Source organism: Phoxinus phoxinus, assembly GCF_949152265.1.
Source record: "Phoxinus phoxinus genome assembly, chromosome: 2".
In the NCBI taxonomy this organism is placed as follows: domain Eukaryota; kingdom Metazoa; phylum Chordata; class Actinopteri; order Cypriniformes; family Leuciscidae; genus Phoxinus; species Phoxinus phoxinus.
In genome coordinates this window covers 37665686-37690259 of record NC_136877.1, presented here as the reverse complement: position 1 = coordinate 37690259, position 24574 = coordinate 37665686, and the positions used below count along the sequence as shown (strand labels likewise).

Genomic DNA, 24574 nt, shown 5'->3' with positions numbered 1-24574 from the left:
TTCATAGGACCTCAATGGTGTCAGTAAATAAAGAGGATCAATTCATTCTGCAAAACGGGTCTCTGCACTCCCTCTGACACTAAAAAAAGGCCATTTTACTTCTATTTTGGTTGCACTTTATTTTACAGGAGTACGCGCACTTACCTAAGAGAGTACTGGGTAATAAGGTAACTAAATGGGTTACGGTTAGGTTTAGGGGTAGGTTCAGGGTTAGTGCCTTGTTATTAAGTAGTTATTGCAATTACTATAATAAGTACATAGGGAACAGGACTGTAAAATAAAGTGCTACCTCTATTTTAGGGAATTGATTTGACTGTAAACAAGTTCCCATGGTGGTCACTGTTGGGAGACCAGCATGACAATTAAACACACAAAAAAACAGAATCATGACGAGCGGTTCCCAGAAGGGTTTATACAGAATGGCTGCTGTCACTGTAATTTGCACAGAGGACCCAATAAAAACAAATAAAGCATGTCTCTGGGGCTACAAAACACAACGCAATGATGCGAAGTCTTTGTTTTTACTCGAACAAGCCGTACTACTATTATTCAGATATAGAAATAAGATTGGTATTTTTTGTCTCCTGTTAGATATTAGGTTTTTTAACTGATTATGCTAGATTAACGTTGGTTTACAAATTATATTTCTTAAATAGACACTTTCAGTAAGACCTATTTCAGTGCTCCATTGGATTATGACCTTTTTAAATTGGCATTCAGAACAACTGGACAAATCAATGCTTAACCCTGATGTGGTTGTCATTTAATTCTGATTATTGTTTCAGAAATGCAAAATCGAGCGTGACATGAGGGGGGCATGTGTAAGACTATGCCGACCAATTACTAAAACAACCAGTCAGTCAATAAATCAAGTACCCCAAACCTTATGTATCTAAAATACATTTTAATCTTGCTCAAATTCACAATTGTTACAATTTGTAATTCAGTGGTAGTACCTCCCTCCTTTAATTCAAACATACTGTACAACAGCGGCATGTAAAGTGTGTTACATCAAGGCACAAGACACATCCATAATCAGGGAAGCCTTTTTATGAGGCACTGCTTTAATATGATCCCCAAAATACCGTAATGTGCTGAGACACATTAAAGGAACAAGGGCCAAACCCGACTGTACATACTGAATGTGCTCTCTGCTGAGAGGAAAGAATGAAGCAATGCTCTTCCTCGGATCCAAATGAGTAGAAAAATGATGGTTACTGATCATCACCGCTTTCTCGTTTCTTTTTCTTTTTTTAAATTTATGTTGCTTTGTTGAAGAGCCAAAAAAATAAGCAGTTATAATGTCTGGCTGGATGGAAACGATCAGTGCTATCAACTGGAGTCCGTTCAGATGAAAGTGAGGAGTTTCCATTCCCAGGGTTCATAATGAGGACATGATGGTTTCTCTTTTATTGACAGCGATCAAAGAAGAACTGTGGACGTGTAGATTGGTGACCTGTTGAAAGATTAGGATGTTATCATCATTGTACATGACACCTGCAACATAAATTCATACTATAACAATAATATCAGCATAGTAATATGAAAAATTAAAGCTATTTTAAGTAGAATAAGGTGCAGAAAGAGTACACTTCTGAAAATGCTTCTGTTTTATAATATCATATATTTTACATTTAAAAGTTCATTTTACATCATAAAATTGGTTTGTTTTAAACTTTTCAAACATCTACAACCTTTTGTTTATTTAGGTTTGAATTATATTATGAATATTGGTGGTGCTTTTTCAGTACGATCACATAATCATAAAATATTGTCACACGAACATTAAATATAATCATATTCTGTGACATCAACATCATTCTAACATAAAACACGACATGCCTATAATGTCATGGCGTAATTATCTTGATTGCGGTACACATAAAATGAACGAGATGACTTTGACACGAGAGGATTCAGAACACTCTTCACGTACCATTTCACGAAGACCCATTTGGTTGACTACTCCTGACTGAGCCTCCTTCGTCTGCCGAACGCCTGGGAGCCCACGTTAGTGGGGACAAATTTGCTGCTTCCGATTCCCCCCGAGCGGCTCAGGAAATCTGCCAGGCGATGGGTCACACATGTGGCCGTGTTACAGGCTCTTTTCTGTGTCGTAATACTGGAGGGGGGAAAAAAAAGAATGGGAATTGAAATATTCTTTTAGAAGAAATAAAGCAACATATTAAAAGACTTTATAAATTGATTAGAAATGTACATAATTAATGCATTAAATATATTTAACAAAGAACATAAAAATGTCAGCAGTAATATATCTTACCTAAAATGTGTACTTAAGCCTGATTATATGGAATTAGTCACATAAGAATGCTCGTTCATTTCTGAACTTTAAACAAACAACAGGCAAAGAAGATCTCCTTCTAAAAATATCTTTATTAGATCAAGAACAAAGTCAAATCACACAAGACAGGAATTTTGCTGTGGGTTAAAAAAAGCTTGTCGTTACGCCCTGTCTACCAATGAGAGCGCCCCGGTTTTATGAATCAGTTATATAACCCAAATAGATCCAGTGACTATATGAAATTAGTGGAACAGAGTCTGTCTGAGATTTGTTACTCTGCCAAAGAAAGTAGAAAAAAATGTTCTTTCAAGTCAATCAGGCAAGCAAACTTCCACATGCACTTGCATATCAGGGCCAAGCACGGGTTTACAGCCGCTGCCGATTAGACACGGTTGAGCGCCTCTCCGTATCCAGCCAACACTTCACTCTCTTCCAGGCTGCGCTTCCTGCCCGGTGTACCCGCTCCAACATTGGTGCCTGGATACGTCTGCAGTTTGTGCAGCTCCTGGGACAGTTTCCCCAGCACGCAAGTGCTGAGGCTGGAGCAGCGCTTGGACACGGCTCTACCCAGGCTGAGGAAAAAGACCACATGCAGAGAAACTCATAGACACTTAGACATGCAGGATACATTCACATACAGGATAGACATGACGACAGGATGCATGTTGACATGCTTCCTCGCACGGCTGTCATTATGGTCATGCTTCAATAATTCATTTCTGCCGCACTTTTCATGTCTTCACTTGAGCATATCATGCAGGCATTTCCTCACATGTTTTCAGATCATGCTTCCGACCATGCCGTTTGATATCCTCGTTGTCATGCATTAAGAGCAAACAGGCATTTACACATGGTCAATCTCTCATAAATCTGACAGGTAAATAAAGTTTCATGCAGAGAATAAACTGGCAGAGAACTCTAAAGCCGTCCCCACTTCTGAACAGAAATGCATCACATACCTGTCATTTACAACAAGTACAAGTACACTTGACATTAAGGAGGTATTGCTCTCATGTTCGGGCTTACTTTCTTGAATATGAGAGAAACAAATCAGTGCACACTCGCTAAATTATTCAACAGATTGCGTTTTGGAATGATCCGAGAAATAGACACAATGGGATGTGTACCTGTTTTCCTCAGTAGCTTGTTGTTCCATGTCCTCTGCGGTCATCTGCATGAATTCTTTGACAATTGCATGAAGCAATCTTCTCGCTTCGTAGTCAGTTAGCGTAGTTCGATCTGGTGATGATTCCAGCGCAGGCCTGCAACGCAATGTCTTCGTGATGATCATGTCTTACAGGACTATACAAATGGCTTGTGTGAGGTCTCCTCTCTCTTTCTTTTTGTATGATAAAAGCACTTTTTGCTTGCTACGTCAAATCCTAAACATAATCAAAACAATCTGCTAAGAGTATGGCACTTAAAAGCTGTCCAGTTGCCAAGTTAAGATTTATCGCCCGATCAATACTGTCGTAAGCAGAGTGGGTTTGGCCGGGATTCGTCTGATGTAATCAAAAGACTGATAGTCCATGATGCCGCAACCTCTAATGAAAACATATGTTCCCTTGCCATCGTCCCGATGACTTTACCAAAGCACCCATTTCACTTGTAAATATATTTAGCCAATTTGAGGAATTATCAAAGGAAAAACACTGCCCTTTAAGCATTTATCAACATGACAATATGTTTCTAATAGAACCTTACCTGGCAGGAGCTGCATTAGAGCTGTACATCTGACAAATGATCAGTGCGTAGGCAACAAGGAAAGCGGAGATCTTCAACATAACCATGGTCCCCTGCAGTGAAACATTTCATCATTAAATAGTTTAAGAACAGACCGAAAATGACGAGGGGGAAAAAAAATGTCATGGTCAAGCCATCACTGGTGAAAAAAGTTGAAAATAAGCACCCTCTTTAAAGTATCATTGGCAAATTTAACTGAGCTTAAAAAACTCAAATAATATAATTTGGAAAGTTCTCCACACATTCTCCTGTTTGCTGCAGAAGAATCAGAGCTCGTGTGGTTGGTGCAGACGTCTCCTACTGTCAGGCGCTATGCTATAACTGCAGCATTAAAGATATTAGCCTCGTGATTTCCCTTCCAGCAGGACCCTGTGCATTAGTGTAATGAACTGCTGTCTCTGCACCCACAGCCAGGTCTAAGTAGCCGTCCAATTCTCCTTGAAAAAAAAATCCATCGAGCATGCCTCTCTGTGCAACTACAGAGCCAAAGAGTAATGCATATACCATTAAGCTCTCCCTAACATTTTCTTTTATTATTTACACACATCTATGGTACAGTATTGAGATTTATAAAAAGCATGGCACATTTATTACGTGTCAAGCCATAAATAGTTGTTACTTACCTTGAGATGTTCAGCTTCGTGCAATAGATAGAGTATAGAAAAGAGTCGTCCCAAAATAGAGGGGATATTTCAACTTGATGAAATTTTGAGTCTGTTGCATTAAGCTACAATACACCTGCCTATATACCCACCATGTGGGTCTCACTATTGACAGTGTGGGTGTTTAATGATTCTCCGACAGCCAACCAGAGCTCACTGCTCCCTCATCCAACCAATCAGATTGTCCTCGGGCTTCTGGAAAATGATAAAGAGTGTGTCACACTAATGACGTCATTCTTCAATCACAAACTGCTCCATTCACAAAAATTCACCAGTGATCAGCAAAATTCAATATCGTTTTTTTTTTTTTTTTTAAGTAGGGGAACTATTTAAAGAAAGTCTATGATCTGTTTTTCTGTTGTGATAATTTTAGTACCAACCTAATCTATTGTATCTCTTCAACTCTCCTATCTATCTATCTATCTATCTATCTATCTATCTATCTATCTATCTATCTATCTATCTATCTATCTATCTGTCTGTCTGTCTACCATTGTGTGCATATGTGATATGGCTCTATCACACATATAAAGTTGGTATGATACTTCTGTTCCTGCTTTATTCTTCAATCATAATTTTCTAAAATTATACTTTTGATAATTGTTTAGAAAACATTGTGTAAAGCACATACACAACCCTATTTTAAGAGATGGATAAATAGGAAAAAATGGATTATGTGTGACATTTTCGTAAATCCATTTCAAATTACGTGCCAGACAAATGTTGATGGCAGAAAACAAACTCGAATACCCTTTAACTGTGTATCCTGTAATAATGCGTGTGATCAATTGCAACATTGCTCTTGTCCTTATTTGGGTTTCCGTGATGATGTGACCCTTTGTCAGAATCAAAGAGGTTACGTCCATAACAAGCCTTCTATCTCAGTCCCAATTACAGAAGTCTTTGTCTTGAGGCATCATCTGACTCCTCTTCTTTATTGGTTAAGGCCTAATAAACCATTTCCACTAAGAGACAGTGTTTGCGTCACATAGGAACCCCATTAGTCTGGATGAGCCTTTTAGTGCTATCGAACCCAAAGCTGCGCCAATGACGGAATCAGTAAATCTGGGCGACGTGACAGGACCAGGGACCCATGCTATGGACGCAAACTACACTTGCACGCGTGATGAACTCCAGCCTAATGAAGGGTCATTTCCGCTAGAGGAACACTTTGCTGAGACGACCACGTCCATAGTTCAGTGAGTAAGCAAACAAAGTCGAGAGTTTTCCTTTCCTGCATGAAACTTTGGAGTCAATACTGCAACCTTTTCGAATTTGGTCATGCTTTCATCACTCACTCCAGCCAGCCTTCTGTAAGTTATTTCAGAAGACAGATAATCATTTTGTTTTGAAGCAGGCAATGTCCTTTTAGATTGTTTGCTCATGGGCTGCATCTGCCTATGTACCTACGTATGTGAGACATCCTCAGAGTTCATTTGAGGAACGGCATCAGTTTCGTCTGGTAGCTGACTGATATCATGGTGCAGGAGACGTCCGACACAGCTTTGGTCTGCGTGGCTGTTTAAACACCTGCAGACGGAACGGAGCAGGGATTAAGTGTGATTTGTAATGACTCTGAGAGGAAAACTAAACACAATCCATAACCCTCTCTGAGACAATGAGTAGCACTAAATGGTCAGCGAGGAGCCAGCACAGTTCATCCTTAGACATTAAGGAAATGAGATTTAATCACGGAGTGTTGCTTATCAATCAACCCTCCTTAGCGAGTTAGAGTTCATCATAATCTCGTCTGTGTGCTTTACTAATCACACACCATCCTTTTATTTAGGCTACATTAACAACAAATGGCATCATCTGACTGGGATTGGCACGCTACCAAGTCACCAAGGACTAACAAAAAGAATGACTGAGACACCTCTGAGGGGTATTAGCTGCGCCCATTCAAAACTGCTTACTGTATGTGCAACACTACAAAAAAATGCAACATGAAACAGCTATTTATGAAATCTGAAACTAATTACGTTTTTTTTGCCTCGTCTTTTGCTAAAATCACTGCAAAGAATGTATTTTCATAATATGACGTTGCTCCTCTGAGGCCTCAAATTCCTTTTATTGATTAATTTATGTTGACTGACTTTTCCCTCAGCTATACCAAATCCATAATTAGAAGTGTGTCTTAAGGGAGGATATATTGAATGTTCTAGATGTCCTCATTATATATCACATACACCGCAGTCTTTGAACAGAATCCCCTGAGACCTGCTGGATGTATCTATCAATACCGATGGAAGGGCTCAAACTTCACAGATAATAAGGCCCAAAGACACCATGTAATAGAGCATCAACAATGTGGATAATCACATTTCTATTGAGAAAACCAGGAGGATTTATGATCAAATTAGTAGCATATGATTGCTAGTTAACACTCTGATACTTCATTCACTTATCCTTTAAACGTATAAAAACACGCAGAGGTTGGTATGATTCCTGCAGTGTTGTGGAAAGACAAATGCTTTGTTTTCATTTCAAACCTATTATTTCCTCAAGACAGCGTTTTCCACTATACAGTTTATAAATACAAGCTCATGCAATTTTTATAGGCGCAATTAAGATAAAAGGGTTATGCCATTCTGCAGGCACTATTAGCTTTTTTTATGAGGCGCTGTTTATTGATAACATAGCCAATACATAAGACTATTTATTAATTTATTTGTTCATTTTATTTTTTGTTCATTTAGCCTATTTGGTGATTGTTGTGCACAATGTTGTGTACTGTCTTGAATTCAACTGTTGGCTCTAAAAAAACAATTATTATGAAAGCAATTTCCTAATTAAATACGAGTTATAGCCTACATTACAGTAGTTATGACAAATTGAGTTTTAAATATTATAGATTATGCAGCGCATAGCCCCTGATATTATTTAACCCTTTACATGCTTTTTGAATGTGTGCAGTGGTGCAGAAGCATAATGCTTGTTTAAATAATTCACTAATATCACCGTAGCCTAAGGATAATAAAAACGATCACAATTCATATGCTGATTAATTAAACCGTGCCTATGGTGACTTAATAGATAAACGTGCTGCGAACTTGCAGGTCTTACTTAAAATAGCAGGAAAAAATGCTGACATGAGTGGAGGGTAGTTTCAAACCATAAGGTCAAAGTTTGTAGCACAAATCCTACAGTGCAAACGTGTCTGACCCGAAAACTGGTTTTACTTGGTTTGCAAAGCACACTGTCTTTCTCTCGTCATGAAAAAAAGCTAAAAGTATTCTGGGCCAGGCGGACCTTTTTAATTTATTTTAAAACGATCGTAAATCTTTAACTCTATGTCGAATTCTTCGGAACCTCAGCCAAACTCAAATTATATATGGTAACAGTTAAGTGACTCAAAGAATTCAAAGTAGACCTAACGTTAGTGATATTTCATTCGTGAACGAATTAGTGTTTTTAAATAAATAATTGACTTTACCTTCTAACTGACTCATATTTTGCGCTCACTTCAAATCTTTGACTTGAAATATTAAGTGACTGGTTCCTGTCTTCAAAGTTTATTAACGACAAACAACTGGACCGTTGACTTTGTCAAAGCATTAGTAGACTCAGACTGACTGTAGCACGAGCAAATAGCATTGAGTGCGAGCTGTGAAGAAGCATTTCATTGGTTGGAAGGAACTACTAAACGGACACGCCCCCTCCTCCGTTGAATGAGTCGATGTCCTTTTTTTACACTGTTGACGCGGGTAGATAGTAGTCTGCAAAGCAGGAAAATGATAGACGTGTTGTAGTTTGTGGGGACATCTCTTGATTCTAAACAGCTTTTCTTCATTTTTAAGTAGACTTGTAGGCAAAAACTTTCTGTCGACTGCTGTAATGAATCTATTCAGGAAAATGGTTAACTATTAAAAAATAGATACTCTCGCCTGTGACAATGTGTAACCGCAATAAGGGGCACAACACTTACTGAATGAATAAATGAACGAGTCTTTTTTAATTAACAAATTCAAAAGATTCGATAAATTAGTCACTAGTTCAAAGAAGATAAGGGTTTTCCACTGCAAAGTCCTTTTTTGGTTTACATGAGTGGGCGTGGCCATTTATATGTTGCAAGTTTCTCCAATACAAAGAAAACCCCGCTTGGAAACGAACTTGTGAACATCTGCCCTAATGAAAAGAAATGTGTCTGAATTCTCGCGAATCAATAGAGCTGGTAAGTCCCGCCCCTTCCGAAAACCCCGCTGGACCTCAAAGTTGAAAAAACGTCAATGCAAGTGAATGGGAGAAAATAATTATTTTCTGGTCCCGTTTGAATTGTGCCATGAATGTGAACATATGTTGTCTGTGAATTTTTTATATAATCTTTCGTGTGAAGAATGCTACAATTTAGCGGGTAGAAGTTTGATACGGGTAGACTTTGTGTGAGAGCACTTTGTGGACTACAACTCTTCGCTGCTTTCGACGCGTTTGAAACGTCAACACCACTAGCTCACGGCTCTAGCTCACGGATCCTGCTAGACATGGCTGTGTCTTTGGTGCACTTCACCGCCTTCTTTCAGGGAGAGGAAAAAATCGTTGAGGTTGGCGAAAACCACGGGTAAGTCAACTTTATGCGGTGACGTCACATAGGCGACATGTAGTGTTTCTCGTTATTTCTTTTCCACAACTGCTAGCCGACGAATCATACCATATACTGTCAAACTTGTAACATGAAAGATTATATAAAAAATTCACAGACAACATATGTTCACATTCATGGCACAATTCAAACGGGACCAGAAAATAATTATTTTCTCCCATTCACTTGCATTGACGGTTTTTCAACTTTGAGGTCCAGCGGGGTTTTACGGAGGGGGCGGGACTTACCAGCTCTATAGGTCTGACCACCGTTTAATCAAACACAATGCAAGTTAATCCAAAGCGCTCTTTCCGCCAGCCAATCTTAGCCTTTAAGAGGCGGGGGATATAGAGCAACATGTGCAAGATGATCTCCTAATACACTGTCTGACAGAGAACGGAGCTCTAGAAACTTTTCAGAAAGCACAGATTATCCCAAAGTGTTTAAGTATCTAAAATGGTATCGATTCAACGGTTGACATCTCTGCTCTCTGTGTCTTGGGAGCAAACGCTCGTATGTTTGGGCAGTTTGTTCATTACACTCTTCGTTGTGCTGGTGATTTGCCAGCTCTTAAAGCAGCGGAGACCCCGAGGGTTTCCCCCTGGACCGACACCTTTACCCCTGATAGGGAATATTCTGTCCCTGGCCACCGAGCCTCACGTCTACATGAAGAGGCAGAGTGATATCCACGGACAGGTACGGATGACACTTCACTCTCAGTCCTCAAATTTATTTTATTTTCTTGCACATGATCACTTAACATGCACTATAGCCTACAGTAGACTTTTCAATTTGGCTGCTTTTACCTTTTAACGTTTTTGCTAATATTTTTTGTTGTTGTCACTTATGGATTTTCTTGTTAAAAAGTTATTTTAAGCCACTAAATAATATAATATAATTATGCATAATATTGCAATGCATCTTACTGTCTTGTAATCAATTAAACTGTCTACAATGCGGCGCGCGCCATATGCTCCTTGAGTTTCTTTTTTTTTTGACGCGCGCTGCAGAGCTGCTCCCCTCTGCCACACACACACATATATATATATATATAGGCTATCATGTGGCATATATATATGTATATTGTGTGGCATATATATATATATATATATATATATATATATATATATATATATATATATATATATATATATATATATAGGCTATATAATGCATATTTATATATGTATATATATATATATATATATATATATATATATATATAATGTATATATATATATATATATATAGGCTATATATATAATGCATATATATATATATATATATATATATATACCACACAATATATATATATATATATATATGAGCAGCTCTGCAGCGCGCGTCAAAAAAAAGAAACTCAAGGAGCTTTATTTATATATAAATTGTATATAAATAATATATAATTGTATAAATTAATATATAATTTAATAATAATGGTCCCACTTTATAGGTGTCTAACCACTATCCTAAAAAACAATAAATGTTTTGTGCAATGTTGGCAAAATACTTTTTCTGTAATTGCAGAGATTAATTACAGATAAAGTTGCATGCAGGCATTTAATTATTATTATCATTATTATTATTATTATAAATATTATATAGCCTATACACTAATTTTACTGTTACTGATGTCCCTCGTTGAGCTCACAGCTGATTGGTCCGTGTTAGTGAATTGGAGCGTTCTAGTCTTGACGCGCCGCGTCGCGAGAAGTGTATTTTAAAAGGAACAAAAGAGTGTTGCATTTAGCGTTGCATTTTTGGCAGAGCGCTAAAGCACTCAGTTTTGTAGAATGGCCAAGACATGCTGAGTCAGCATCCCTAATTCGTTTTCTTCACCGTATCCACGAGGGTGAATGTAGTCCTCTAATTATACTCCGTTTATTAATAGAAATATGTTTGCCATAGGAGTGGATTAATGAATATTGCCCTTTTATTATCCAGATTTTCAGTCTAGACCTGGGAGGGATCTCGACTGTTATTCTAAATGGTTATGATGCCATTAAAGAGTGCCTGTATCATCAAAGTGAGGTTTTTGCAGACCGCCCATCCCTCCCTTTATTTCAAAAGATGACAAAAATGGGAGGTAAGTGGTTTCTTATAGAATAATTTATTTTAGAATGTTTTCCTAGAATAGATCACTGGTGAAAAATCTAGATGGTTAAAGAGTAATAAAAATTCCCAAAGTGAAAATTCTGACATTATGTGTTCCCCCTTATGTCCTTTTAAACTTTTTTTTTTTTAAATGGAAGAAACAATTCCAAGTCTTCTGAAGCCACAGGATTGCTTTGTGTGAGAAACAGACCGAAATAAGTAATCAATCACTGACACTTTATTTGCTAACAAGCTGCAGTAGAGTTCAATCTTCAATTGTTTTATGCAGAAAATAAGGGAATTTAATGAAACCATTTTTTTATTTTTTGTGAAGAACTCTTTCAAATATTTGGGTGATTCAGAGAAAAGGCTCTGGCACAGTTATGTATGTCAGAGTTGGGGCAATAACTAGAGAAGAGCGGACAGTCACACATGAGGTTATCACATAATCAGTATTGGAATTCTTGTAAACTGTGTTTAACCCACGAGACTGCTGTTTGACTAATAATCTCTGGTTAAACATACAGAAAGTTTATCAGATAAACTTTCTTTGTTTCCATTTTTAAACCACATTGTTTGTTCTCCGTCTATAGGACTTCTGAACTGCAAATATGGTCGAGCCTGGATTGAACACCACAAACTGGCTGTGAACTGCTTCCGCTACTTTGGCAGTGGTCAGCGAATGTTTGAGAGGATTTCTGAGGAGTGCCTGTTTTTTCTGGATGCCATTGACCAGCACCAGGGGAAGCCCTTTAACACTAAGCACCTCGTCACCAATGCCGTCTCCAACATCACCAACCTCATTATCTTCGGCAAGCGCTTCACCTACGACGATGGTGATTTTCAGCACATGATTGAGATCTTCAGTGAGAATGTGGAGCTGGCTGCCAGTGGCTGGGCTTTCTTGTACAACGCCTTCCCCTGGATGGAGTACGTGCCATTCGGGAAGCATCAAAAGCTGTTTCGCAATGCCAACAAGGTGTACAACTTCCTTCTGCAAATCATCAATCGCTTCTCACAGGGCAGGATTCCGCAGTCGCCGCAACATTACATCGATGCCTACTTGGACGAAATGGAGCAGAGCGCCACCGATAAAGCGACATCTTTTTCTCAAGATAATCTCATTTTCTCTGTTGGAGAACTCATCATCGCAGGCACAGAGACCACCACAAATTGCCTGCGCTGGGCTATGCTCTACATGGCTCTATATCCCAGGATACAAGGTTGGTGCCCAGTGCCCACGAAGCAGTTCTCGTTTACAACATTTTAATGTCGTTGCACTAATGACGTTATGTTTTTTTCTTTGCAGAAAAGGTCCAAATGGAGATCGATTGCGTCCTGAACGGCAGACCACCTGCTCTTGAAGACAAGCAGAGGATGCCATATGTGGAGGCAGTGCTGCATGAAGTCCTGCGCCTTTGCAATGTCGTCCCACTGGGCATCTTCCGCGCTACGTCTCAAGATGCGGTGGTGCGTGGCTACACTATCCCCAAGGGCACCATGGTCATCACTAACTTGTACTCGGTGCACTTTGATGAGAAGTACTGGAGCGACCCATCCATCTTCTGCCCAGAGCGCTTCCTTGACTGTAATGGCAAATTTGTCCGGCGTGAAGCATTTCTCCCCTTCTCAATAGGTAAACTGCAAACATTTGGGAAATCAGTAAATCTAAAACTTGTCACGTTATTCTTCATTCTAATGCATCCATTTTGATGGTCTTTAGGTAAGCGGCACTGTCTGGGAGAGCAGTTGGCCAGGCTGGAGATGTTCTTATTCTTCACCACATTGCTCCAGAGGTTCAACCTTCAGTTCCCCGAAGGCTTTGTTCCAAGTCTCTCTCCGAAACTGGGCATGACCCTTCAGCCTCGGCCATACGCCATATGTGCCATCAGGAGACAGCAGTAAAACTTCCCCCGTGAGCTCTGGAACACATGCACTCACCTCAGGGGATCCTTCCAAGAAACGCAAATGACAGAGCAGTTCCCCATCTTAAATTCCATCAGGTTTTTCAATGGGGAAAATTGACCTCTGATATTGACTTGTTAAATTCTCTGAACGTGTCCTTTAAAGTTTCACAGAACCCAGCCTGAGAGTGATAAGAGTACTGTTACAGAACACATGGCGTGGAGAGCAAAGAATAAGCACATGCGTGTTACCAGACGAGTACGTACATGAGGGCATCAAGATATAGTGTAGCTTGTATCTTTGATAGCTTCGAAAAAGTGTACCGTGTAACCAACCGAACATTGTGCTTGTTAATATGAGAAGAGCTATTGTGTCAATGATTGACAGGGTTTACCTCTATAATGGTTTAGAGGTCTGTCTTTTTCAGCATTCCTTGAATTTCCATTTCTGGAGTCGGGCAAGTGAGAGGAGAACAGCTGCCTTTCCCAGAAAGTTTTGGAAATGTTTCATGACTCCCGTTGGTTTAATGCCATATATCAGTTCTGCAATAATAACGGCCCTGTCCCTAGTTTATCTCAGTGGAAAGAGATTATCGAGAAACTTGAGCTGCAATATAAGAGGAAAAAAATGGTGCTATTGTAAAAAGCTGACTCCAATATACATTTTATAGTACAATATCATTTTTGATTTTACTTCACATTGTAACCAGGTGAAATGAAACAAAACCTGACAAACTTGTATAAATAAACACAAAATTAACTTTTGTTATGAGAGTTGTGTCTTAATGCATCTTAAAGATTTTTTTTTTTTTTTTTGCCTTCGGCCTCTCTTTCAACTGTGCTGGAATTTTCCGAAGCCAAGTTATACACCATATAAACCAAGCTGAAAATGACTCGCGTAGTTCTGTGAATTTAAAAATCTAGCACACTTCAAAAATGAATGATTTTCAATGGCAGTTCTTAACAGTCTTCACTTTGACAGTAGTGTTTGTTTATTGTGAACCTACATTTATCTTTTTTTGTATATATATATATATATAATTATTATTTTTTCCTTATCATGCAGTGCCTTTAGAATCCCCATGTTGTCACAGTAAAAACATTTACAGGCCTAATAATCTTTCCAGTCTGTTACTACTTACACAAACTGCACAGGGCCGGAAACTCAATTAAAAACTGAGAGTGACGGGTGGGGGCAGCGCTGCTTTGGGTAAGCTGTCACAGTGATTCTGTCATCTGAAGAGATAAGGCTGGCCTTTCATACGACCTACACTTGGGGACTCATCATCCGCTGACTGTCATCTTACAGGCAGTTCCTCCCATGAGAACACTTGGGCTTTCGTCTGAGCATGAAAGAAATCAGCAGCAACCTGCAGCTAGACGATGCTCAGTAGCACACACAGATAATGTCAAAACATGTTGCGTCATTGAGATAATAGCGAAGGGCGAAGACATTTTGCTTTGTGTCTGGACTTCTCTCAATAGGTGAAAGGTCATGTTCAATGCTTGGTCATTCACTGTGATGGCATGATTAAAACACTTTATTTGTTCCTGGATAATGTGGTTTGCACACGTTTTATGAGTTTACTATTAATGAGACCAGGGGTTTTCAAACATTGAGAGGGCCCCCAAATAATTTGATAATCTTGGAGCCCCCTTCCTGAAATATTAAGGTTGTTTTATATTTTCCATGTATTCAAAAAACCCTGAGGAAAATATCATGTGACGTCATAAAAACAAGTAAATACTTTCCAGATCTTTTTTATTTATTTATTAACAGCACTACTTTTTTTGTATAGTTTTGTGGGGTGGGGGTGGGGGGTGGACATAAAAATGATATTTACAGAGACATATAATATTCAAATGTTTAGGGTCTGTTTTTTTTTCTCCGTGAAAAAAATTAATCCTTCAGCAAAGATGCATTAAATTGATCAAAAGTGACAGTAAATACATTTATAATGTCACAAAAGATTTCCATTTAAAATAAATGCTGATCTTTATTGAACTATCGATTCATCAAAGAATCTTAAAAAAAGAAAATAATAATAATAATAATCAAGTGGTGAGAAATATTTCTTGAGCACCAAATCAGCATAAAAAAAATATTTTTGAAGGATCATGTGACACTGGAGACTAGAGCAACCGTTTAGTAATGTTTCACATTTTTCCTGTATATTTGATCAAATTAATGCAGCCTTGGTGAGCACAAGTCTTAAAAATTACGTTAAAAAAATTAGTGCTGTCAATAAATTTCATTAATATCTTCAGTGCACATATTAACTTTGGCAGCCCTAAAATACATTTTGTGAATAATTTTTTCTTGTTTTGCTGGCCTTAAAGCACTCCCCCTTTGAAAACCCGACTTAAAGCAATCAAGTACACATCCGCTCCCATGCATAAACAGAACAAAAAAAATGACACAGACAGACAGAAATCAATTGAGAGTAGAACTATTGTTCAGGGATGGTGCTTTTATGACAGCTATAAATAATAACAAAAAAGTCAATTCTCCCCCACAACCCTGAAAAGGCTGAATGGTTAAATCGGACATTGCTATCTAAATGCTACATAAAAAAGTAAATGCCATCATAAAGGTACTGATGGCAGGAACGTCGGAGGTTACTGTGTTGCGACGAATGCCCCACAGTGAGATACCACAGTCCGCTTTGACGGTCGAGCAAGTGGTCAACACGAGGGGATGGTGTTGCTGTGACGCTCTTATCTGCCTGGGGGGAGGGGTTGTTGGGTGGTACAAACTGAGCCACTTTTAAGTCCCAGATCTACGAAATTATGAACATACAGTCGAGAGAGAGAGAGAGAGAGAGAGAGAGAGAGAGAGAGAGAGAGAGAGAGAGAGAGAGAGAGAGAGAGAGAGAGAGAGAGAGAGAGAGAGACAGATAGAGAGAGAGAGACATAGAGAGAGAAAGAGAGAGAGACAGAGAGATAGAGAGAGAGACATAGAGAGAGAAAGAGAGAGAGACAGAGAGATAGAGAGAGAGACATAGAGAGAGAAAGAGAGACATAGAGAGAGAAAGAGAGAGAGAGAGAGAGAGAGAGAGAGAGAGAGAGAGAGAGAGAGAGAGAGAGAGAGAGAGAGAGAGAGAGAGAACCACAAGCTGCTTTGGGTGCACACAAGCCTCCAACACAGAACACACCCTGAGCACAGGCCAAAAAAAGTGACTAATGAACAAACCTACAAATGGAGACAGAGACATTTAGGCATCCGGCATCGCTGATACAAGCTCGGCGAGCTTTGGAAATAAGGGGCGTTCGGCAAAGAGTGGTTATGGGCAGGAACAAAAGACAGTGCACCCAAAATAAACAACTAACAAACTGAAAAACACAACACCCAAACACATCCACATCTGTAAATAGCATTAGATTTTTTAAAAACTCCTGAAACAAGATGATAATTACATGGTCTCAATGTACAATATATGTCAGCTGTATGTAGAAAACAGACGCATTGTTGATTAATTAAAAAATATATAATATAATATAATATATATATATATTTATATATGCAAGTATTCTTTCTGTGCAGAGGTTAAACACTTGTTTGGTAGTAAAATGTGCACATTTATATCTTTTTTTTACTCTTAAATATACTAGCTTGATTTACACTGCCTACTTGAGAACTTTCCTCTACAGAGACAAAATGAGAGTTTTGTCGAGATGAGGCAGACCGAGAGAGAAAGAGTCTCCACCTCCCCGTCCTCCCCTCATTATTCTAGTGGAATGCCTAGAGTTCTTGCTTCAGACAAAAAAATATAGAACTTTTAGTATTAAACCTGCCTTATGGTGAAGAATAAGAAAATACGAAAGAAAGAAAAAAAAAAGTACAGCTTTCAAGGTGAAACCCTGGATCACTTGAAAATGGACAAACTGGCCAGATTATGCGTTTGGCAATAATTAGAGTAAGTACAAGCATGTGTCCGTATGTTCAAATAATGCCAAACGTGAAGTAACCCCAAAGCAATGTTTAGTCTACGACTTGCGTGCTTAGTCAAACATTTTGTTTTCAGAAACAATCCTGGGTTCCAATTCTTATCAGTGGGTCTTTGGAAATAATAAACATGGGTAAATTGGTCTGGAGCAGCTGATAAGGACGGGGGTTAATATCCAGGACACTACACTTTGAGGGAGCATCTCTTTTTGTTAACGACTTTCAAGTTATTCATACAAAAAATAGAAATCTTTTCTGTCCCACCTCTGAAAAGAATGCTCGACGTGCAAGTTGAAATTGCAGAATTAAATTTTCGCAAAAAACAAGGATCGATCCTTCACATGAATCCTGAGTAACCGTGAAAAAATATATCTATTTAAACGTAAAAAAGGAGAAACGTCCCTTCATTTGAACAGCATTCCTGTCCCATTTGCTATGCTCTTAAACACAGACGGACTTTACAGCTAAGATTCAACGATTGGCAACTCAGCGTTCCTGAAGAGGACAAGGTGGGGAAAAACACACAACAAATGAAATGAAAGAATGAAAACTACCTTACAAACAACAAAGGCAAACAAAACAAAAATGCAGGAAAGTGATCAACATGAATAAAAAGCATCCAAAACGATGCAGAAGTCAGGTCATTTTTCAGTCAAAAATGTCAGCATTTCCACTTGTCCTAGTGACTCTGTTCAGTAATACAGTGTTTTATGTCGCCAGCATGAATTGGGGACTGCACATACAGTGCAGGGTACATAGCCCATTTTCTGGACCACAAGAAAAATAAAAACAAACTATATATATATATATATATATATATATATATATATATATATATATATATATATATATATATATATTTAAAGTTCAGACAGGCACATTTTGAGTTATGCTTCCTGACACTGAGCCTGAAAAGGCATCAGTTGTAGTCTTTATGTTTTTGAACTGTTCGCTTTGGTAACGGGTGTCAATTATGTCATTGTCTCTTGTTTTTTTTCCAGAGTCTTTTTCGTGTCCTATTTGACTTAAGTACCTACGGGAGAGATAAGAGCTCTACGTTGAAGGCAGCATCACAGCCAGGTAACCATGGATGGCACGATTCTCCCCGGCCTGTTTTCTTCTCTGCCTTGTTTTAATCTCATAACACGATTCTGCGTCTTCAAAGCTCTGTTCGTTCTCCGCTGATTCTCCATGGGGTGAAAGTGCATAGGAGTGGGGTTCCCACCAAAGGGTCCTCTCACAGTAGTAAGGCCTTTTTTTCAACACAATGTGAACTGCATTAGCTTCAGAGTGTCGGCACAGTGACGAATTTCAGCATGGGGAGATCCGCTAGGGTCTTCCTCTGGGTGTCAATGTGTGTGTTTGTGTAGGTGAAGGAGAGGGAGGGGTCATCCCCTCCGTTTAAGCCCCTCAATGAGCTTCATTTCTTGACCTTCTCCTCTTGCTACTGCCTTTCCTCCTCCTCTGTCTCCTCTTGAATGACCTGAATATCATCGGAGGAAGAGGTGGATGGAGGAAGGCTGGGGCTCTCGGATTGCTGCTGCTGTGTCTCCAGCTCTTTGGCCTTCTCCTCTTCTTCGATGGTCTTCTTCCACACCTTGTGGTTCTCTGTTAAGTGCTGCATGATGTTGCAGAACAACCGACGTCGACCCTTCCTCCTCTCTGTAAGGAAAACACAATTAGTGTGTGCGACATGTAAGCTGAAGTATTTGGGGGGGAAAGCATTCTCTCATTATTACAGATTCTACAAGAGCTATGTACACTTATGAGCAGTGTTGGTGAAAAGTTATGCCTTACAATATTGCATTACTTAAAAGTACTTTTAGTTACTTTTTATGGAAATGATTGCATTATGTTACATTTGCACTGCTTGTTCTTACTGGGCTGGAAATAAAAAGTAACAAAATGTTTTTTTTTTTTGTCAAAAGGCCCTTTCACACAAAAGGTGAAATGAATAACCCTCGGGCTGAAGCAAACGCAAGTTCTCTCCTGTCCAGTAGAGGACGCAGCTCAAAAAAAACTTTGAAACTTTTCAAACTTTCATTCTGGATTGCAGAAGAATACGACGCAGTATAAAGTTCAATGCTCTTACTTCAGCAAAATAAATACCTTAAATGCAAATGTGATGTTTAAACTTTAAAGTAAAGTATTTTTTTCTTATTGGTATGGTTGAATTGGATCATCAAATGTCAGCAGCAAAGACTGATAAATCAAAGCTACACTGTGTACTTTTTTAAGTTGATTCTTAGCAAAAAACACTTTGTTCTTTCAAAATTATATGTGCTCATTAATGTATAATTACTTCTATCAACTAATCAAGTATTCTCGCAAGCGTAGAATCTGCCATTTATAATACATACGGGTGAGCTGCTCGAACGGCGGAAGCCATGTTACGCCTCCATCTTGAAAATACATTAGGCCTAGCCAAAGAGGGACATAACTGGAAATTCAAGCTTCACCTTTCACGGTTTTACACTCGGTGGCACCGTGACGAATGTGAGGGAGATTACTCACGACTGCCGGCAGATTTGAAATAATACGGCCACTGTAGGAGTTAAAACGCCCTCGGAATGGGAGGGGCTAGAAAGTAATATTCAGTTGGTAGTCATATACAATTTCACCGCTTGATGGGAGTAATTCCTACACAGTGTAGCTTTAAGATTAAATACAGTACGTTAAGTATTTTGTAAAATATTAAATTACTGCAGGTTTGCATAAAATTGTGAGTTTGTATTTCACTATTCCGATTCATTTTAAGGAACACTCAATCTGTTTTTGTGCAAGTGAGATGAGTAAATGCATGCTCACGTTTAGTTTAGAACTACAATAACCGGCATGTTTACACAGCGCACACAACGCCTCTGCACTTACTCCTGAATCACGATTTCTCTCAAAATGGGGATAGAAGAGCTTGTCAACAAATGTGAAAAAGTAACTTTGGCACAAACTTGATTCTACACGCTGTAAATTCATCTGGAACTGTAAACAACCCAGACTTAAATTTGAGAAATTGCTGCGTGTAAAACATAAGTGCTCCCGAATTGTGAATTGTACTATAGGGCCTTTCAAATAAAATGCATTAAGGTTTGGCCTTGTAGAGAGATAGAGGAGAGCTTAGCAGGCAAACCAGACATCAGACGTTCTTAGGGTTGAACAGCAAAAAATGTATGCAAGCCTTTGGTCCAAAAGGCCAACACAATATTTAACATTAAAAACATTAACAATAGGAAAAATGCATTCATGACTCTTATATTTGGCACATACACCTACTGTATCTGGTAAAATAATAATATTCGTTCGGGAAGTGCACCATTTTTCCTCAAGAGGCTGGACGCAGTCGGACATTTATATGCTGAAAGATATTTCTGGTCCTGAGTGAGCGGTATGGAACAGAAGCCTCTTCCCTCTTTTTGTATCTGCACCTCAGGTCAAATATGAAGGCCTACGGGGTGCCAACTGCTCACCACACATCCGATCATTGCTTGGTTTGAAATGTCCCCTTCCAGACACTTGATCTCATGGTTGTACGGGAAAGTCTAAGAAAAACGCTTAGCCATATTGCGTAATCATGGATTGGGGAAGAGTATCGGGCAATGTTTTCACCTCATCTAGGAATCCTATTCACCAACTTATTCATTGTAACTTCTGTCACAAAAAAATATTGGACGGCGACGCCACTTAAAATACATAGTTTTGACAAACATTTTGGACTGAGCCTTATCAAAAAGGATTGACTTTTCTATACTGCTGAACCCCCACTGAAAGACAATTCTATTTTGGCCAATACTGGCTCCCACCACACACCCTGGATAAGTGGTTGACAACTCCGGGGACATTATAATGTTGCAAATATCCACGGCTCGGGTGAATTTTGCACAAATCTCTACATTAAAGGTCTGAACTATAGCTGATGAGAATATTTCCAAGTATATTGCACATAACAATGACCAGGACTCAGAGTAAATACCCTACCACCTTATCTGTCTTTTTGTACTGCTGTAATTTATTCTTCATAATTCCTGTGACTTTGTTTTAGTTTTTTCTGTGATATTATCTACCTAGTATGTATCCCATTATAAAGAGACCACGTGGTTAGGCAGGATGGGAGAGGGAGGTTGAGTTGGGATATTGAATTTGTTGCATGTATTCATGTTCACATTCTGGTTTGTTTATTGTTAATAATAAAGTTACTCAGATATTATGTTGTAAAGCTATAAGTAATGCATTACTTTACTAGTTACTTGAAAAGTAACTGATTACGTAACTAATGTTACTGGTAATGCATTACCCCCAACACTGCTTATGAGCACAAGTGTTTAGCCATACTTGGTTCAAGATCCTCGTCCAGCTCTTCATCTTCTGTTTCAATGTCTTCTGTGTCCTCTTCATCGTCAGAGCCTTCCTCATCAATCCAGTATCCTGGCAGCAGGCCTGCAGCATCATAGGAGTTACAGAGAGGCCCAACGATGTGCGTGATAAATGACTCCTGCAGCTTTGCTAACTGTGGTGCCGAGCGGTCCATGAAAGGACTGATGGGTAATCCTAGAGTGGCTTCCTCGTCACCCTATAAAGACAGAAATGCAAAAACGCACAAATGTTGAACTCATGTTGCCGCAGTTGAAGTTGTGTAATAAAGTGAATAGGACATACCTGCTCATAAAACTCATTGACGATACCCTCTGTCCATTTGAGGTGAAGGCTGCGGTCTTTGGCTGGCCCATTGATATCTGCCAGCTTAATGCACACTTGGCACACTAACAACCTGTCATTTTCATTAGTCCAGTCGATGCCTGGACTATTCACATCATTAACCTGAAAAAAGAAAATATCAATCAGAGGATTAACTACAAGAAAGCACCATTTTCTGCAGTAGGCAGGTAATGAAGATTTTTCATGTTTTTGAAAAAAGTCTAAAGCTCACCAAGGCTGCATTTATTTAATAAAAAATACAGTAAAAGGGTAATATTGTTAAATATTATTACAATTGAAAATTATTTGAATATATTTTATTTGACTTTATTCCTGTGATGACAGAGCTGAATTGTCAGCAGCCATTGATCCAGTTTTCAGTGTCACGTGATCCTTCTAAAATCTCTTTTATGTTGATTTAGTGCTAAAGAAACATTTCTTCTTAAAATCAATTTTGAAAAGTTTTTGCTTAATATTTTTGTGTTACACTACCAGTCAAAAGCTTGGATAAAAAAAAAAAAACGTAATACTTTTATTCAGAAAGGGTGCATTAAATTGAATACTGTAAAAAATACTGTTCTTTTGAACTTTCTATTCAAAGTATCCAGAAAAAAAAGCATCATGGTTTCCACAAAATATTAAAAAGCAAACACTGTTTTCCCCATTGATAATAATAACAACTGCTATTATTTAATTGAGCTCCCATAATTATTAATAATAAATGGAGCACAAATCTGTTCATGTTGATTTTTCCTGTTTTTAACGGTTCAATGACCATTTTTCAATTTACATCACTGACTAGAGGATGCAAGATGTATGGCAGCCAATGCATTATTCGCAAAAATAAAATTATCATTAATACCAAAAGTGGAATAACATAAAATGTTTCATGTCATCTGTTTTTTGAACACAAGGATTCTTTCTGTTCTAATACGTATGTGCCGTTTTACATTAAGATACTTACCGTAGTTTGCAAGTGAAACAAGTATGCTTGTTTCATTCGACTAGCTGAGGCCTTTCCAATGACAGATGACTATCTGATCTGTATGATGATTTTGCCAAAACGTAAATTGTATTTATTGGCACTGGCCCACAACAAGCTGTTGTGCTCGTTACCGATTATTGATATTGGTTATTGATACCATATCAGTGCACCCCTGCTACCTACCTTAGAATTAAACTCTGCTAGGAAGTCAAAGTGCTTCTTCAGGTCTGTAGCGAGGATGGCCTCGATCACTAGGAACCGAAAGCGCTTAAACTCAACATGATCCAAGCTGCACAGGAAGTTGAACTCAGGCTGGGAAAGAAACAGGCTCCAGGCAGAGGCTGCATGGTGGTTCTCCAAAACCGAACGGTCATTATACAACACCGCCTGTGTGAGAGAGAGAGTGTGTGTGTGTGTGTGTGTGTGTGTGTGTTTGTTTGTTTGTTTGTTTGTGAGTGTGGTGATATGGAAACAGGGAAAGAAAGAGAGAAGAAGAGAGTAACAGTGTGCATGAGTCGAGAAGTTCCATGCTCTAATTACAAAATTATATGCTTCTGATAAAAGATGGGCTGGCTTCACTCCTTGACACAACAGTGTGAACACTCGATAACCAAAACTGTGTTCATAAGCTATTCAGAACAAATTTAACTATACAAAATCCATAGTTCTTCTAAACTGCAAAAAAAAAAGAAAAAAAAAAGATTGTTCTTTTACTAACCTGAGGAGCATTAGTGGCTACGAGAAAGGCATTTGTGCGACCAGGGTGATCATAGTCATGCATAGCAGCTGCTACATATAGTGCCATGAGTTCCAGCGCAGGGACATTCCAGGCCAGACAGCCGTAACTGTCATCCGAAAACGAGGAGCTTTTGGACGTGGCATATGCCACCCTACCTGGGGAAATTCCACTGTCCGAATCTAATAAAAACAAAAAATGACCATGTAAAACCAGTGATGAAACACTATTACACATCCATTCCTAAATCAATACAGCATCTTACACCACCTAGTTGAGGCACGCAGCTTGCTTTGTTTTAAAAATGTGAATTGGCTGATAAGTCACATTTTGAATGGTGAAAATTATCACGTGACTAGCCAATAATAATACTGAAAAGTGAACTCAATTTCTTTAATGTTGTAAGTGAATTTAGACATCAAAACATTATAATAAGCAGATTTCACTTTGCTGTATAAGATCACATTTAACAGTTTAAATTATTAGTGTTTTTAAAGAGTATTTTTAAGTGAGTTTTAGATGACAGCAAAAGTAATCCAAGGAAAAAACAGGGAAAATGGGCATGTGCAATATTGGCCAAATATATCCAATATAGACGAATACCTGAAAAAAAACCTATATAACTAAATGACTACATGAATATAATACTATAACAAATAGAAAACTTGCAAAAAAAGAAACCGGTCATTTTATTATTTGTTTATATTCAAGCATGTTTTCTGTGTTGCTAATTCAAAATTGGAGTGCATAGGCCTTAAACATCACTAATGAAATAAGAGAATCAAACACGCCCAGAGGCTGCAATTAAGCCGCCGGTTTTACAGCAAACCAAATACTCTGAAATCATACTCCACCATCTCTTTCCCAAAGATTTTGGAATATTTTGTAACTGTACTTGAGCCAGCTAGTGAAGTCACTGGTCTCGGTGTGATTC

The 24574-nt window shown here is 38.6% G+C and overlaps 3 protein-coding genes across 9 annotated transcripts in view; 1 reads left to right on the top strand and 2 right to left on the bottom strand.

The window, feature by feature from the left end:
* Positions 1-919: 919 nt before the first annotated feature.
* calca (calcitonin/calcitonin-related polypeptide, alpha) lies at positions 920-8384 on the bottom strand. 6 transcript variants are annotated; one of them, XM_079638075.1, is made up of 7 exons: positions 8144-8384; positions 6118-6237; positions 4800-4902; positions 4007-4098; positions 3430-3564; positions 1937-2122; positions 920-1456 (listed from the first exon to the last, which is right to left on the bottom strand). In XM_079638075.1, exons 3-6 carry the CDS (start codon positions 4800-4802, stop codon positions 1963-1965), a joined length of 390 nt encoding a protein of 129 aa, XP_079494201.1. In that variant the 5' UTR covers positions 4803-4902; positions 6118-6237; positions 8144-8384; the 3' UTR covers positions 920-1456; positions 1937-1962. The 6 variants fall into 6 exon arrangements, with proteins under 6 accessions (XP_079494201.1, XP_079494197.1, XP_079494196.1 ...); XM_079638071.1 differs by lacking the exons at positions 920-1456; positions 1937-2122 and adding an exon at positions 2129-2874 and having other exon boundaries at positions 6114-6237; positions 8144-8300; XM_079638070.1 differs by lacking the exons at positions 920-1456; positions 1937-2122 and adding an exon at positions 2129-2874 and having other exon boundaries at positions 8144-8300.
* A 1212-nt stretch (positions 8385-9596) lies between these two features.
* cyp2r1 (cytochrome P450, family 2, subfamily R, polypeptide 1) lies at positions 9597-13300 on the top strand. Its single transcript, XM_079638056.1, has 5 exons — positions 9597-9982; positions 11231-11372; positions 11974-12603; positions 12690-13016; positions 13104-13300. Exons 1-5 carry the CDS (start codon positions 9743-9745, stop codon positions 13283-13285), a joined length of 1521 nt encoding a protein of 506 aa, XP_079494182.1. The 5' UTR covers positions 9597-9742; the 3' UTR covers positions 13286-13300.
* A 463-nt stretch (positions 13301-13763) lies between these two features.
* The window catches only part of pde3b (phosphodiesterase 3B), a 56780-nt gene continuing 45969 nt past the window's right edge, over positions 13764-24574 (bottom strand). Inside the window, exons 12-17 of one of the 2 annotated variants that reach the window (XR_013800523.1) lie at positions 23623-23822; positions 23088-23291; positions 21881-22042; positions 21557-21794; positions 18268-18892; positions 13764-13891 (exon numbers count right to left, since the gene is read on the bottom strand). Coding sequence is in view for 1 of the 2 variants with exons in the window: in XM_079638040.1 (XP_079494166.1) it covers positions 18675-18892; positions 21557-21794; positions 21881-22042; positions 23088-23291; positions 23623-23822 (1022 nt within the window). In the remaining variant the exon portion in view is untranslated. Of the gene's footprint in view, positions 13892-15160; positions 18893-21556; positions 21795-21880; positions 22043-23087; positions 23292-23622; positions 23823-24574 lie in introns of those variants that run through there. The other variant, XM_079638040.1, reaches the window with a different exon arrangement.